This window comes from Nycticebus coucang, chromosome 12 (genome assembly GCF_027406575.1).
Source record: "Nycticebus coucang isolate mNycCou1 chromosome 12, mNycCou1.pri, whole genome shotgun sequence".
NCBI classification, from domain to species: domain Eukaryota; kingdom Metazoa; phylum Chordata; class Mammalia; order Primates; family Lorisidae; genus Nycticebus; species Nycticebus coucang.
This window is the reverse complement of record NC_069791.1, coordinates 97,891,289-97,905,561: the sequence shown is the minus strand read 5'-3', so window position 1 is coordinate 97,905,561 and position 14,273 is coordinate 97,891,289. Positions and strand designations below refer to the sequence as shown.

Below are 14,273 nucleotides of genomic sequence, written 5' to 3'. Positions count from 1 at the left end.
TATCGGAGGTGGTGAGTTCAAACCTAGCCCCAGCCAAAAACTGCAAAAAAATAGATGGGCGTTGTGGCAGGCACCTGTAGTCCAGCTACTTGGGAGGCTGAGGCAAGAGAATTGCCTAAGCCCAAGAGCTGGAGGTTGCTGTGAGCTGTGATGCCATCGCACACTACCAAGGGTGACAAAGTGAAGACTCTGTCTCTAAAAAAAACAAAGTAGCCTCCTAGGAAATTTTTTAATATTCATATTTTTTAATATGTTTATTTGGTCAAACTTTTTGTTTTTGAGACAGGTTCTCACTGTTGCCCAGGCCTAGAGTGCTGCAGGTTCATCATAGCTCACTGTAACCTCAAACTCCTGGGGTCAATTGATCCTCCTGCCACAGCCTCTTAAGTAGCTGGGACTACAGGTGCCCACCATAATGCCCACCTAATTTTTCTACTTTTTATAGAGATAGGATCTTGGTGTGTTGCCCAGGCTGGTCTTAAACTTCTGGGCTCAAGCAATTCTGCCTTTACTCTTGGCCTGTTTGGTCAAATTTTAACAAATGATATGACATTCAGTGAGACCAGAGCCATATACCAGGGCAGTGGGGGCTGTGGGCCTGGACACCTCTGTTCTGGAGAAACTGGCTTCGGGCAGACTGCTGGAGGTTGGGGGGCGGGGCTTGTTTCCAGGCCCCAGCACCTGTGACGTGTTCTGGTTGCCAAGTGCAGGTGGGGCTTGCATAGCTGAGGCTGTGCACCTGGTGGTTTGTGGGCACTGGGTGAGTCCAGCCTTTTCCCCCAGGTTCTGCTCTAGACCTTTGTCTTGGTGATGTGAATGTCACGTCTTTAGAGAAGGACCTAGAAGAGCACAACGGTCACGACCTTGGGCCCACAGGTAGGGTGCCAAGGCCTGCATGCTCCTCCTTGCTATGGGGCTCCTTGGAGCTGTGGGGTTCGGGGGTGTGGGCCCCTCCTCCCTGCCACTGCTGCCTGTGCAAAGTCGCCCCGCCCTCCTTCAGTCTGCAAGGCATGCAGACCGACAGGTTAACCTCATACACTCAGTATGTCCTTTAACCTAAAAGTTCGTTTCATCTTCCTGATTTGAAAGAACATAAGCCATTTCAGGGAACCCTAAAGTGTTGGGAGCATGATGTACCAGTGGCTGAGTTGGCCAGGCAGGGCCTGAGGGTGGCAGGTCTCTGCTGAGACGTCCTCAGACCCCTCTGGCCAGCTCCACACCCAAGTGGCACTGTAGGCCAAGCTCCGTACCCCTGGCATATTGCTGCCCTCAGGTGGCTCCCCCTCAAGCCTCCCAGTCCCCCTTCCATGGCTGCTGTCCCAGCTTGTGGTAAGTGTCTCAGGCAGCAGGCCTGGCGCTCCCACTCACAGCTTCCTGCCCACCCAGGTCCGAGGTCGCTGGCAGGCTCAGCGCCTGTGGCCATTCCAGGCTCACTGCCCCGATCGCCATCCCTGCACTCCTCGTCTTCCCTGTCCACCTCACCGCTCAGCTCACTCTCCCAGTCCCTGCCAGGGCCTCTGGTCTCCACAGCCATGACACCCCCCAAGCAGCCGCTGCCCCTTCGCTCAGAGCCGGGGGTGCTGGGCTCCTCTGCCTCATCCTACAGCTCCTTAGGTGAGTCTTGGGCAGCCTGGCTCCACAGTGTGGAGCCTGTGCAGGCTCTAATGACCACTGTCACACATTGAGGCTGGGATGGCTCTTGTGTCCCCTGTGGGCATAGGGCAGGTGGGCCTTGTGGACCAGCCGCAGGAAGAGGTGTGCCATGTACTTGTTGTTCGTGTTATCTTTCCCGTAGAAAAGGTTACCATAGGGAGGCGCCTGTGGCTCAGTGGGTAGGGCACTGGCCCCATATACTGAGGGTGGCGGGTTTGAACCCACGCCCAGCCAAACTGCAGCAAATAAATGGCCGGGCGTTGTGGCGGGCACCTGTGGTCCCAGCTACTCTGGAGGCTGAAGCAAGAGAATCGCCTAGGCCCAGGAGTTGGAGGTTGCTGTGAGCTGTGACAGCACTCTACCAAGGGTGATAAAGTAAGACTCTGTCTCTACAAAAAAAAAAAAAAAAGAAAAGCTTACCTTATATAATTTATGTTTTAAAGAGTTAGCATTTCTTGGTGTTTCCGAAGTGTCATACTTGTGAACAGAGCTTCCTGGAGTCCATGAAATCCGTGTGTGTGAAGGGCTCTGAGCTGTGTAGGTGTAGGGGCTCTGGGGTTAGCTCCCCTTTCTGTCCACAGGCCACAGTGGGGGGTGGTGCAGATCTGCTGGGATGGGGCTGGATTGTGTCCTTGAGCCTCCCAGCACCTCTCCCTGAACCCCTAGGCCCCACCTTCGCAGTCAGGGCAAGTGGGCTACGGGGGTCCTCACACAGAGTATGGCTGGCTGTATCATTCCTCCTCTTCCACACCCAGGTTTGAATGGTGTCCCTGGGAGCATCTGGGACTTTGTTTCTGGTAGCTTCTCTCCCAGCCCATCCCCTGTCCTGAGCACTGGCCCCACATCCTTGAGTGCGAGTCCTAATGGCGCGGAGCTGGCCCGGGTCCGGCGGCAGCTGGATGAGGCCAAGAGGAAGATCAGGCAGTGGGAGGAATCCTGGCGGCAGGTGAAGCAGGTGAGGGGGAGATCTGGCTGGGGATGGGCCAGAGGGAGTGGGACCCATGGGGCACCCTAGCTGGCCACCACCTCCTGCATGGACCTGGGTTCCAGGCCTGTGACGCATGGCAGCGGGAGGCTCAGGAGGCCAAGGAGCGAGCTCGAGTGGCGCTGCAGAAGAAGGAGGAGGTGGAGGCCCAGGTCAGGCAGCTGCAGGAAGAGCTTGAGGGCCTGGGCCTGTCTGCCCTACCTGGGCTGCGTAGCTTTGGTGACATCGGTGCCCTCCCTCTGCCAGAGTTGCACTCCCTGCAGAGTCAGCTGCGCTTGGACTTGGAAGCAGTGGATGGGGTGAGTTATGGCTGTGTGAGGGGCCAACCCTGGTGAGGGCTCTGGGGCAAAGACCAGGAATGGGGTCTTGCCTGGCCCATCTTCTGCTCTTCCCTAGCCCCACCCTACACTCTCTCAGGGGTTTGCTGTAGGGCCACCTCCCAGGACAGGTTGGTCCCTGCCCCTCCTTTCCAGAATCCTCCACACATGCTCTCTCCCTATTCCCTCTTACCAGTGCATGCCAGGCTGTGCCCTTCAGGGAAGAGGTACCTCTGTCCCTCCCCTGAGGGTGGAGCTGGAGCCACAGATCAGTCACAGCTGTGCCTGGGTGCTTCACAAGGTCATAGGCTCTCTGCCTCCCTTGTGGCTACCAGCTGGCCTTCTGGACTTTTCCTTTGCCTGCCTACAGGCCCTTGGCTGGTGGCCTCAGTGCTGGTCTGAGCATGGCCTGCCCAGGTGGGGCCCTGACCCTGCCATGGTGTCTTCACCCACAGGTGATCTTCCACCTCCACACCAAGCAGTGTGTGGCCTGCCGGGAGCAGCCCCGAGGTGCCATCTTGCAGCCCTGCCAGCACCATGTCCTCTGTGAGCCTCATGTGGCCAGTGCACCTGAGTGCCCCTACTGTGAGGGCCAGCCCCTGCAGTGGTGACTAGTTCTGAGGGAAACACTGCCTCTCCTAGCAAGCATCACTGGGTATGGAGGCTCTGACAGTCCCCATGCACATGGCAGCATCATCACTCCCTCCTGGGCTGACATCAGAGGGGGACGGGGGCCTTGGGCCCACAGCACCTTGGGTGGTGTCTTCAACTTTCCTGCCCCATTGATGGTTTCAAGGTATTCTTAAAAACCCAAGAAAACCCACAGACACCCCCCCCACCCACCTCTTCCTGAGGGCCATCACTTTGGTGGAATGGGTGGGCACCATGATCACAGTGATTTGTGGTCTCAGCACTGTTGTGCCCAGGCCGCAGGGAGTCGAGGTAGAGTCAAAGCACTTTGTAAAGTGAGAAGTTTAGTTACACGTTATCAATTGCTCTAAGCTGCTTTCTAGGTTGTTTTTTAATATGTGTGATATGAAGCTTTATATGTGTCTGTGAACTTAATATTTCCTATCAGTGTATTGTTCATAGTATGGTAAATATATTAGATTTCATATCTGAAATTGAGCATTTATCTAGTAATAAGACTAGGATTTTTACAGTTTTCAAATTAAGTGCAAATAGTATTTATAAGCAGAGAGTGATTATTGAAAGACATGTATACACTTAGATGTTTTTAATTTTATGAAAGGAGCTAATTTTCCTAATGTGCTGTTGCACATGTAACTGGAGTTTCACATTTCAGTGTCCTAAAGTGACATTGAGGGCGTTGTCGTGCACTTATGTAATCCGTGGCCACTTTTTCTAAGTGCCTATGCCTTGCAAAGTGAAAGAAACAATTCATCTGGTTTTATTTTTTTTCCCTTGAAACTCTGAAAGAATTTGACATTCATGAAAAATGCAACAGAAGAGATCGAATATTATAAGTTTTTAAAATTAACTTTCTAAGAAACTGTTTTCTGATTACTTTGTCAGTAGTGGCACTGGTGCTTTGTGACTTCTCAGACACTGCTGGGCCCCTGGCTCATGCCAGGGGTGGTGGGCTGGGAATTGGGAAGACAGACCACCTGCAACTCCTGATGACATGAGACTCGAGGGGGTGTGTTCCATAGTCCAGGGCGATGGTTTGAGCCAACACTGTCACAATCTATATGTATGTCCATGTGACCAGCCGAAGGACTTGGTGGCCAAGGTCCCTCAGCCTAGGAGTGACCGCCCAGCCTCAGCCTGCAGCAGAAATGCTACTGAGAATATATCTCATGTGGTGACTGGAACCTTCTCTGGTCAGGACTGGGACGTCCCCTAAAACTCGGGGGTGGGGGGGTAGGAGATGTCTGTGGTTACCCAGGCCCAGTGCTCCAGGAGGCAGATTTGGACCTGGAGCAGGCTCCAGACCAGCGAGCCCCACCCCCCAGAAGTGAACACTGACACATTTCTACTTGCTGTGGCTTTGCCAAAGACTTTTAATAGCATTTTTCAAAGTGCAAAGTAGGTAAAAATTTTTATCAGTGACCAAATTAGAATGTATTTAATATAGTAGGAGTTTTAGGAACATTTTTAAATGTAAAACAAACTGATAGAAAAGTTTTATCATTTTAAAGGAAGTGGGTCCATGGCAGTCTGCAGCTAGTCCACTGCTAAAGATAACTATGGACTGGGTTTTAGTGAGTCTAGTTTGTTTTTAATTATAGTGATGATTTATTAGCTCAGTACCTAGAAATTACATATATTTTGTGCTACTGTTATCACTGTTTAAAATTATTTTTATTATTTATGCACTTGGTTCCCATTTCAAACCTTTGGGTCTTCATTGGGATAACAGGACAATGTTCATTAATGATATCTAGCCTAGACATTTTCAAATTATAAACAGTTAAGGATAAGTAAGCTTTAGGAGTAAGCTACTCTGGTCAGTTTTTTCTGTGGAATCTGGCTGGTCTCCAGAGCATGTCTCCAGTACATATTCTGGGGGTGGCTGGGAGATGGAGGCGGCAGCGCCCACAGGCATCCCCAAGCACACATTCAAGATCAGGACCAAGCTCTGAGGATACATGTGCTGTGGGAAGACCAAAGCACTGCCTGGGTGTGGAATTTCTGAGCTACAAGGGGCACTGTCAGGGTTGGGGGTGGTAGCAGGTGCTGGGTACTGCCCACCTGGGGTCCTTTCCCACTCTAGTTCTTGGCTCTAATCTTTTGAGGGCTGAGGCCTCTGGGACTGATCCCAGGTGACTGTGGTGCGTGGGAGGTCCTGGAAGCACCCTCTCCCTTGGCCTCAGAGGTTGAGCTGAATGAGCTTGGTATCCTGGGTGGGGGTGGAGAACTGGGTGTAGGCACTGCCGCCATGCCCTGATAGGTTACACCCCTGTTCCTGTTACCTGTTGTCTCCCTAGTGTTGAATCTTAGCAGTAATATTAACAGTGTCACAATGTTCATGTAACTGGTCAGCAGATCTTTGTTTGGATGCTTAATGCAGATTAAGTTACGGAAGCCCCCAATGTTTGTTTCGAGTATTTAGATAAGAATGTTATTTAAATGGAACTTTCTTAACCAAGAAGGTAGTATTTATAATGTATAATCATTTACTTGTAGTGAATTGTTTAAAGTTGTTAACACTTGTTTTTAAGTTTTTTACACTATAGCATTTATGCAATGGTTTACAGAATTCATGGAATTATTTTTATCAGTATGAGAATTAAAACGTTGAATCTTTATTTTGTCTGCATCTCTGGGCACAAACTAAGACTGGCCATCAGTCCCTGGGAGCGTCCACACGTGGTCTGAGGGAAGCCATGCCTCTCTACTGTAGTGTACTTGCCCACGGGCCTCTTGACTCGCAGTGTGTTGCCTTCGCCTCTGTCCTATGCCTGGGGTCTTTGAGGCTCAGGGTCATAGGTTCCCATGTAGTCCTGGATCACCTCCCAGCTGCTCAGGGGATCTGTCTGTGGGTGTCTGGTGGCCCAAGCGCTCAGAGCTGGAAGTTTCTGCCAGAACACCAGGTGGTGTGTCAGGCCCTGGACCCACACAGTGGGAGCCAGGAGGAGGCAGCAGGGTGGACTCAGTGCCTCACCCAGTTCTGACTTACCTGGGGGCTTTGTGTAGGGGATGCTGTGCTGGGTGAGCAGATTTTTAAGCCTCTTTATTTCCTTCAACAGTTCTTTATGTGCCTAAGACAGGGAAAAGTCAGCCACTTGGTGGGAGGCTGTCATGTCCAGGGACCCCTCTCCCCCAGTTCTGTACCTTTTTACAGTTTTCCAGGGTCTCAAGCCCCAGGCCCATAGGACCTCCTTCCTGCTGTGTGGGTTCACTTTCTCCTGGAGTCTTTAAATAACCAGCATCCTCAAAAAGTCCCCTCAGCAACTTTTCATAGCCCTGAAGGCAGAGGAAGCAGATGGAGCACACAGGTTCCGACTGGGCCAGCTTGGGGTGCCCCTCTGACGTTGTGCTCACCTGGGGCGTGATCAGCTCATCGGCCAGGTTTTGCTCCACCTGGTCCCACCGCTGCTGCAGGTCCTCCGGCAGGGCCGGGTACACTAAGGACCCAAGACAGGATCAGCCAAACCCTAGCACCCCCACCCGGCCACCACCCAGCATCCTACCTAACAAAGAGTGGGGGTGGCAGACGAGGGGGGTCTCAAATGTCAATGAGTAGACGCAAGTGCTTGGCTCCGACACGTGGGCTAGCCGGTTGCTTTTTCCACAGGTAAGCTCCACCTGAGGAGGGGACCTTTGTGGGTGGACTGGGGGAGCCCAGGCCCCTCTGCCCAGGCACCTGTCCTCACAGCCCCACCTTGCTTTGCCGGCTCTGGGAGCGGCAGGAGTCACCGTCCCTCATCCACATGCCAGCAAAGGTGTTGTTGGTGATTTCCCACTCCTGCCATATGCTGCAGGGAGCAGAGCGCGTGAGGCCAGGCACCAGTCACTGAGGCTCTGCCTGCCTGTCCCCCGGCTCACCCGAGAATGCCACTGTAGGCGTTCCAGCGGAAGGTCTGCTCATGCTGGGTCACATTGTGGAATGGACAGAACTCGTACTTGTACCTGGGGGCACAGGTGGTATCAGGGCCCAGTCCCTTCCCACCCTACCCCACCCCACCCCACCCCACCCCACCCAGCCCACCTGCACCACACTCACGTGGCCTCCACCAAGCTGAAGCACTTGCCAGCAAGTCTGAAGAGTCGCTCAGGCCCTAGGAGAGCAGAGTGTGGCAGGCTGAGTCCAGCACAAAGGCTGGGCCAGGCAAGGCCAAAAGGGAAAACAGACCCCCAGCAAAATGGGGGGTGGGGGAAAGCCAAGCTGATTTAAACCTTAAAAAGGAATCACAAGAGCTTGAGTGATGTCAGCAAAATACCAGACCCAGGCTTGTTTCCCCATGGAAACAAGCATTGGACACTGGCTGAACTACCCTCACAGGAACTGTAACACTGGTTTCCAGCAACAAGCAGAACGCCACTTGGAAACTGGCAGGCTGAGCCCTGTGGTGTCTATGCCTACCCTGTGTAGCAGTGGGGAGGACCTCTTGACCAGTCCTGTCTGGGGCTGCCCCAGAAAGCAGCAGGGACAGCAGGTGCCAGGAGGACATGCAACAGACCACAGACACCCAGCTGGAGCTGGGATGGGGCTCCAGAGACACAGACACTCAAAGGCAGCCATGTACACACAGACCCAAGAACAGCAGTCCCCCCAGACTACAGGGAAAAGATGGTGCCACACAGGACCAGTCTGCAAAAGGTAGGCAGAATACCCTGCTTTCCCAGATGGATTTTCAACAACTAATCACCTAGCCCATTCAAATGAAAGAAACTGACAAAGCAACTGAGAACTGTATATCAGCTAAACTGTCCTCATAGACGAGGTTAAGACACTCCTAGTTAAAAGCTGGGAGTCCATCACCACAGGCCCAGAAGAAAAGCACACTGCCTAGGTGCTGGATAGGAACAGATCTATTTCCACTGGCAGTGATACGTGGGCAAGTTTGTCAATCTACAGGATTTAAAAGACAAATGCAGAAAAGCTAATTATAGTATCTATGCTAGAGGATACACTATAAAAGTGTAATCTATGACAAACAGCTGTGGTGTTCAGAGCTGTATAATTAATGTTGGTGACTGAAGTTGATATAAATTTAAGATTTTACAACTTGGGTAGCGCCTGTGGCTCAGTGAGTAGGGTGCCAGCCCCATATACCGAGGGTGGCAGGTTCAAACACAGCCCCGGCCAAACTGCAATAAAAAAATAGCTGGGAGTTGTGGTGGGCGCCTGTAGTCCCAGCTACTTGGGAGGCTGAGGCAAGAGAATTGCCTGAGCCCAAGAGCTAGAGGTTGCTGTGAGCTGTGATGCCATAGCACTCTACTGAGGGCAACAAAGTGAGACTCTGTCTCTAAAAAAAAAAAAAGGAAAGAAAGAAAATGGCTCGGGACCCATAGCACAGTGGTTATGTACACTGAGGCTGGCAGGTTTGAACCCAGACCAGACCAGCTAAATGACAGTGACAACCACAACAAAAAAAATAGCCAGTGGGGCCACATCTACGGTGCATCTTATAATGGGTACAGGCAAAACTTACTAAATGCAGAATACAAATGCCTACATACAGTAACTAAGAAAATGCCATGAAGGCTACGTTAACAGTTTGATGAGAATATTTCAGATTGTATATGAATCCCACACATTGTACCCCTTGATTGCACTAATGTACACAGCTATGATTTAACAATAAAAATAAATAGAAAAAATAAAAATAAATTTAAAAAAGTCATCGTATGGCCAAAAAATAAAACAAAAAATAGCCAGGTGTTGTAGTGGGTGCCTATAATGCTACCTACTGGGAGGCTGAGGCAAGAGAATCACTTAAACCCATGAGTTTGAGGTTGCTGTGAGCTGTGACACCATGGCACTCTACCAAGGGCGACATAATGAGACTCTGTCTCAAAAAAGACAGACAACAGAATATATAAGAAAGGGAATCAAAATATGTCATGACAACAGAGAGGCAACAATGAAGGAAATGAGAGAAAGCCTCAATACACACACGTTTTCTCTTTAATTCCATTCAAAAGGCACAGAAAGGTGAATAAGTAGAAAAACAAACAGGATCACACTGTCAGTTGCCCATCTATAAAGATGCAAGGCTGAAAAGAAGGGAAGGAAAAAGAGATTCTATGCAAACAACCAAAAGAAACCTGGGGTGGCTGTACTACTGTCATAGGAGACCAAGAAGCAGATGACATGTTGACAAAAGGGTTAGTTCACCAAGATGTAACAATTACATGTGTACAAACATCAGAACTCCAAAATATATGAAGCCAACAGTGGCAAAATTGAAGGTAAAAACAGTTACACCATAATACTTGGAAACATGATGCCCTGCTTTTAATAATGGGTATAAAAACCAGAGGGAAATTGAGGGAACAAGACTTGAGCAACATTATAACCCAGAAGAACCTAACACACACACAACACTCCAACCAACAGCAGCAGAATATACATTTTTAAAAAAGACCATTTTATACCATAGAACTAGTTTTTGTATGCTTTTATTATATTTAAGTTTATAAAGTGTCTTTTCTGATAAGACGAAACCAGAAATTAGTAGTAGAAGGGAAACTGGAAAATTCACAAATATGTGAAAGTTAACATGTTCTTAAGCAGTGAAGAAAAAAGAGATGTAAATGAGAAAAACACCCTGGGATGTGCCAAGACTTGCGGGCAGCAAAGCAGTGGTAAGAGAAAGGCTGACAGCCATACATGCTTAGATTCGTCATCTAACTTGGTAACCCTTAAGGAACTTAGGGAAAGCACACTAGACCCCAAAGGAAGCAGAAGGAAAAAATAAAGATTAGCGCAAAGGTAAATAAAATAACAATTATAAAAACGAGAGAAAAAAATGAACCTCGAGAAGTTGGTTTCTTCAAAAGATCAACAAAACTGACAAAGCTTTAGCCAGACTGACCAGGAAGGAAAGACTCAAATTACTTAAATCAGAAGTGAAGGGGAGGCTAGTGGCAGTGGCTCATGACTGTAATCTTAGCACTCTGGGAGGCTGAGGTGGGTGGATTGCCTGAGCTCAGGAGTTCAAGACCAGCCTGAGTAAGGGGGGACCCCTTCTCTTAGCCAGGCGTTTTGGTGGGTGCTTGTAGTCCCAGATACTTGGGAGGCTGAGGCAAGAGAATCACTTGAGCCCAAGAGTTTGAGGTTGCTGTGAGCAGCCTCAAACTCTTGATGATACTTCGTTCTGATAAGACGAAACCAGAAATTAGTAGTAGAAGGGCACTCTACCCAGGGCAACAGAAACTCTCTCTCAAAAATAAATTGAAAGTGCTGCTGTAGACTTAACACACCCAATGAAAGCCCTGCCATCATGACAAATCCTTGAATGTTCTCTTTAGAAAATGACACACTTTGGGCTTGGTGCCCATAGCTCAGTAAGCAGGGCACCAACCACCTACACCAAAGCTGGCAGGTTCAAGCCCAGCCCTGGCCAGCTAAACAACATTGATAAATGCAACCAAAAAAATAGCCAGACGTTGTAGTGGGCGCCTGTAGTCCCAACTACAAAAAAAGAAAATGACACAGTTCGCCTCTAATCCTAGTACTCTGGGAGGCAGAGGCGGGTAGACTGCCAGAGCCAAAAACGAAGACCTTGTGGGCGGTGCCTGTGTCTCAAAGGAGTAGGGAGCGCCCCCATATGCTGGAGGTGGCGAGTTCAGACCCAACCCTGGCCAAAAACTGCACAAAACCCCCACAAAAAACAACAAAGACCTTGTCTCTAAAAATAGCCAGGTGTTGTGGCGGGCACCTATAGTCCTAGCTACTTGGGAGGCTGAGGCAAGAGAATCGCTTGAGCCCAAGAGTTTGATGTTGCTGTGAGCTGTTGACACCATGGCACCCTATTGAGGGCGACAAAGTGAGACTGTCTCAAGAAAAGAAAAAGAAAAAGGAACACTTGGGGCGGCGCCTGTGGCTCAGTGAGTAGGGCGCCGGCCCCATACACCGAGGGTGGCGGATTCAAACCCAGCCCCAGCCAAACTGCAACAAAAAAATAGCCGGGCGTTGTGGTGGGCGCCTGTAGTCCCAGCTGCTCCGGAGGCTGAGGCAAGACAATCGCATAAGTCCAAGAGCTGGAGGTTGCTGTGAGCCGTGTGACGCCACGGCACTCTACCGAGGGCAGTAAAGTGAGACTCTGTCTCTACAAAAAAAGAAAAAGGCACACTTGTCACTGCAGCTTCAGCATTGCTTGTTTTTTGTGTTTGGCTCTCAGTTTCTCAGCTTTTCTCCCTGCAATCTGTTTTCATCCTTTTGCTGTACTGTGTAGTGATTTGGTGAGAGAAATTTTTGCTGCACCATATATGAGTTCTGAGTTTTATTACTGTGATAAAAGTGCTTTATGCTGCTTTTCTCAAAAACAAACCAAAAAACCCCATAAGAGTCAATGTCACAAAAACCTAAAAAAGGAGGAAGACTGTGTCAGATTAAAAGACTAATGAGACATTGTTAACCAAATGCATGTGTGAAGCTTGATAGGCCCTGATAGGGAAATGAAGGTGGAGGTAAATGGTAAAAGGCTTTCTTGACACTCTAAGAAATTTAGGATATGCACTGGTTATATTGCAGAATTACTGCTAATTTTTGGAGGAGAATGGAAGAATTTAGGAGTCATGATGTCTGTAATCTACTTTCAAATGACTCAGAAAATAAAAATTCACTTTTTCAAAATGAAAACCGAAAGAAAGATGATAAAGTATACGTGGCAAAATGTTAATTGCTGTGCTAAGAAGAGTAAACTGGTACTCTCCATCTTATTCTAGCTACTTTCTGCTTCATACTTTTTTTTCTATTTTTTTTTTTTTTTTTATACTGAGTCTCATTCTGTCACCCAGGCTAGAGTGCCATAGTGTCAGTCTAGCTGGCAGCAACCTCAAACTCTTGGGCTCAAGCCATCCTCCTGCGTCAGCCTTCCCAGTAGCTGGGACTACATGCATGCACCACCACACTCACTAATTATTATATTAGTATGAGATGTGGTCTCACTCTTGCTCAGGCTGGTTTCAAACTTCTGACCCCAAGCAATCCTTCCACCTTGGCCTCCCACAGTGCTAGGATTATAAGCATCAGTCACAGAGCCCAGCCTACCTCATACTTTTTGTAACAAAAACTTTAAATACAGGGCAGCGCCTGTGGCTCAAAGGAGTAGGGCGCTGGCCCCATATGCTGGAGGTGGCGGGTTCAAACCCAGCCCCAGCCAAAAAGTGCAAAAAAATAAAAAAACTTTAAATACATTTTTGTTCATAGTCCACATAACAACCTACAGACATGGCGCTGCATTATCTGGATCCCCTTATCTCCAACCTCACCTTCCAACCCAGCTCAATACCCTCTGGTCCTTGGCATCCCTGCTCAGGGCCTTTGGCCACTCCCTTTGGAGAACCCCTCTCCCTCAGACATCCATAGTGTTTACTCCCTTTCCTCTTTAAGCTTTTGACTGAAATGTCACTTCTCAAGACTTATCCTTACCACTCTAATTCCCAAACAACACACACACCCTTCTCTACTTCACCTATCTACACAGCATTTTTCATCACTGAGCATTCTACATATCTTATCTCCTTTGTTCATAGCCTATTCCTTGATTCTGTACCACTTAGCTCTATAAGAACAAGCACTGGATTGTTCATTGCTGCAACCCCAGTACAAACCCTAACACATATAGGGAGTCGTCAAAAAAAATTCTTGGATCTTTCTTATATTTAATATTCATTCAGTGTTCAGACTGAACACACTTTATGATCCGCAACTTCACTTCTGGGATCTTGCCTTGGGAAGCCACTCTCACAGGAAAGAGGCGCCCGCAAAGGGATAATGTTCTCCACAACGCTACTACTTCTGGCCCCAAAATGTAAACAACCTAAGTACAGTAGGTGCCAACAGAGAAATGCACAGCTGTCCAATGGAAGACCAAGCACCAAGCGAACAGAATGAAGACCTACATCTACCTCTATTAAGAATTCAAGACGTACACCAAGTGACAAGTTAGCAAAATGGTCGTCTAGTATTTTTACACGTTTCTTGACTACGCATAGACAGTTATCAAACTATTAAACAGCGATATCCTCTATAAAAGGGAATAAAGGAGTAAGCCTTGAGATACTATTTCAACGCGGTACAGGGTCCTTGTGGTATATTCTCGCTCACTTACCCACTCGTTTTAGAAGGCTGATAAACCAACGCGCACGACTTCAGGCTCCCTCATCCAAGGCCGCCCTTCCCTTCCAACCAGAGGCACCCAGTCGGCGCCCAAATCACCTCCCAGATCTTGCCGCGGCCCCACGCCCGCCGCCAGGGCTCTGCACTCACCAGACAAGGGTGAAGGCTCCCTCTTGGGCTGCAGACGATTTGTCTGGGGCAAGAACATGTTGTTCACCCTACAGGAAGCGGCAGGGTCAGGGGGGAACGGGTTTGGGCTGTCCACTGCCCAAGCCGCCCCGCGAGGCCGCTCACCCGAAAGTGTTAGGCTCCTCCACCACCTTCATCTTGGCTGCACCTGCGGGCGCGGGCCCTGAGGGGAGGGAGTGGGTTAAGAGGTGGCCTGGGGAAAACAGGGCGCAGGGTGGGGGCGGGGGAAGCGCGCGGGGACACTGACCGCGCGCGGCGAGTAGGAACAGAAGAAGCAGCGCCGCATCCGCCGCCATAGCTTTACGGCGGTCACGTGGACGTCTGTCAGGTCACGTGGCGGTGAGAACCGGAAGTGTTCCCAGTGCATGCG

The 14,273-nt window shown here is 49.5% G+C and overlaps 2 protein-coding genes across 11 annotated transcripts in view; one reads left to right on the top strand and one right to left on the bottom strand.

Annotated features, from left to right (window-relative positions):
* Positions 1-6,227, top strand: part of UNKL (unk like zinc finger) — a 51,714-nt gene extending 45,487 nt beyond the window's left edge. For 7 of the 10 annotated variants that reach the window (XM_053557294.1, XM_053557295.1, XM_053557292.1 and 4 more), the window contains 5 exons: positions 784-876; positions 1,387-1,614; positions 2,409-2,608; positions 2,704-2,937; positions 3,411-6,227. In XM_053557294.1, coding sequence (XP_053413269.1) covers positions 784-876; positions 1,387-1,614; positions 2,409-2,608; positions 2,704-2,937; positions 3,411-3,566 — 911 coding nt within the window. In that variant the 3' untranslated portion in view covers positions 3,567-6,227. The remainder of the gene's footprint in view (positions 1-783; positions 877-1,386; positions 1,615-2,408; positions 2,609-2,703; positions 2,938-3,410) is intronic. The other 3 variants (XM_053557296.1, XM_053557302.1, XM_053557298.1) reach the window with 2 other exon arrangements.
* On the bottom strand, positions 6,073-14,255 carry GNPTG (N-acetylglucosamine-1-phosphate transferase subunit gamma). Its single transcript, XM_053557304.1, has 11 exons — positions 14,151-14,255; positions 14,009-14,066; positions 13,865-13,932; positions 7,646-7,700; positions 7,468-7,551; positions 7,304-7,397; positions 7,113-7,227; positions 6,964-7,046; positions 6,754-6,885; positions 6,599-6,680; positions 6,073-6,497 (listed from the first exon to the last, which is right to left on the bottom strand). Exons 1-11 carry the CDS (start codon positions 14,197-14,199, stop codon positions 6,403-6,405), a joined length of 915 nt encoding a protein of 304 aa, XP_053413279.1. The 5' UTR covers positions 14,200-14,255; the 3' UTR covers positions 6,073-6,402.
* Positions 14,256-14,273: the final 18 nt, after the last annotated feature.

Bases quoted from the DNA above. Each gene is read 5' to 3' on its own strand.
- GNPTG (XM_053557304.1), bottom strand. From the start codon at position 14,199: ATGGCGGCGGATGCGGCGCTGCTTCTTCTGTTCCTACTCGCCGCGCGC. The intron at 14,067-14,150 runs GTCAGTGTCCCC...CCCTCCCCTCAG, and splicing joins GTTCCTACTCGCCGCGCGCG to GGCCCGCGCCCGCAGGTGCA. The intron at 6,886-6,963 runs GTGAGCACAACG...CTCTGCCTTCAG, and splicing joins ATGAGCTGATCACGCCCCAG to GGCTATGAAAAGTTGCTGAG.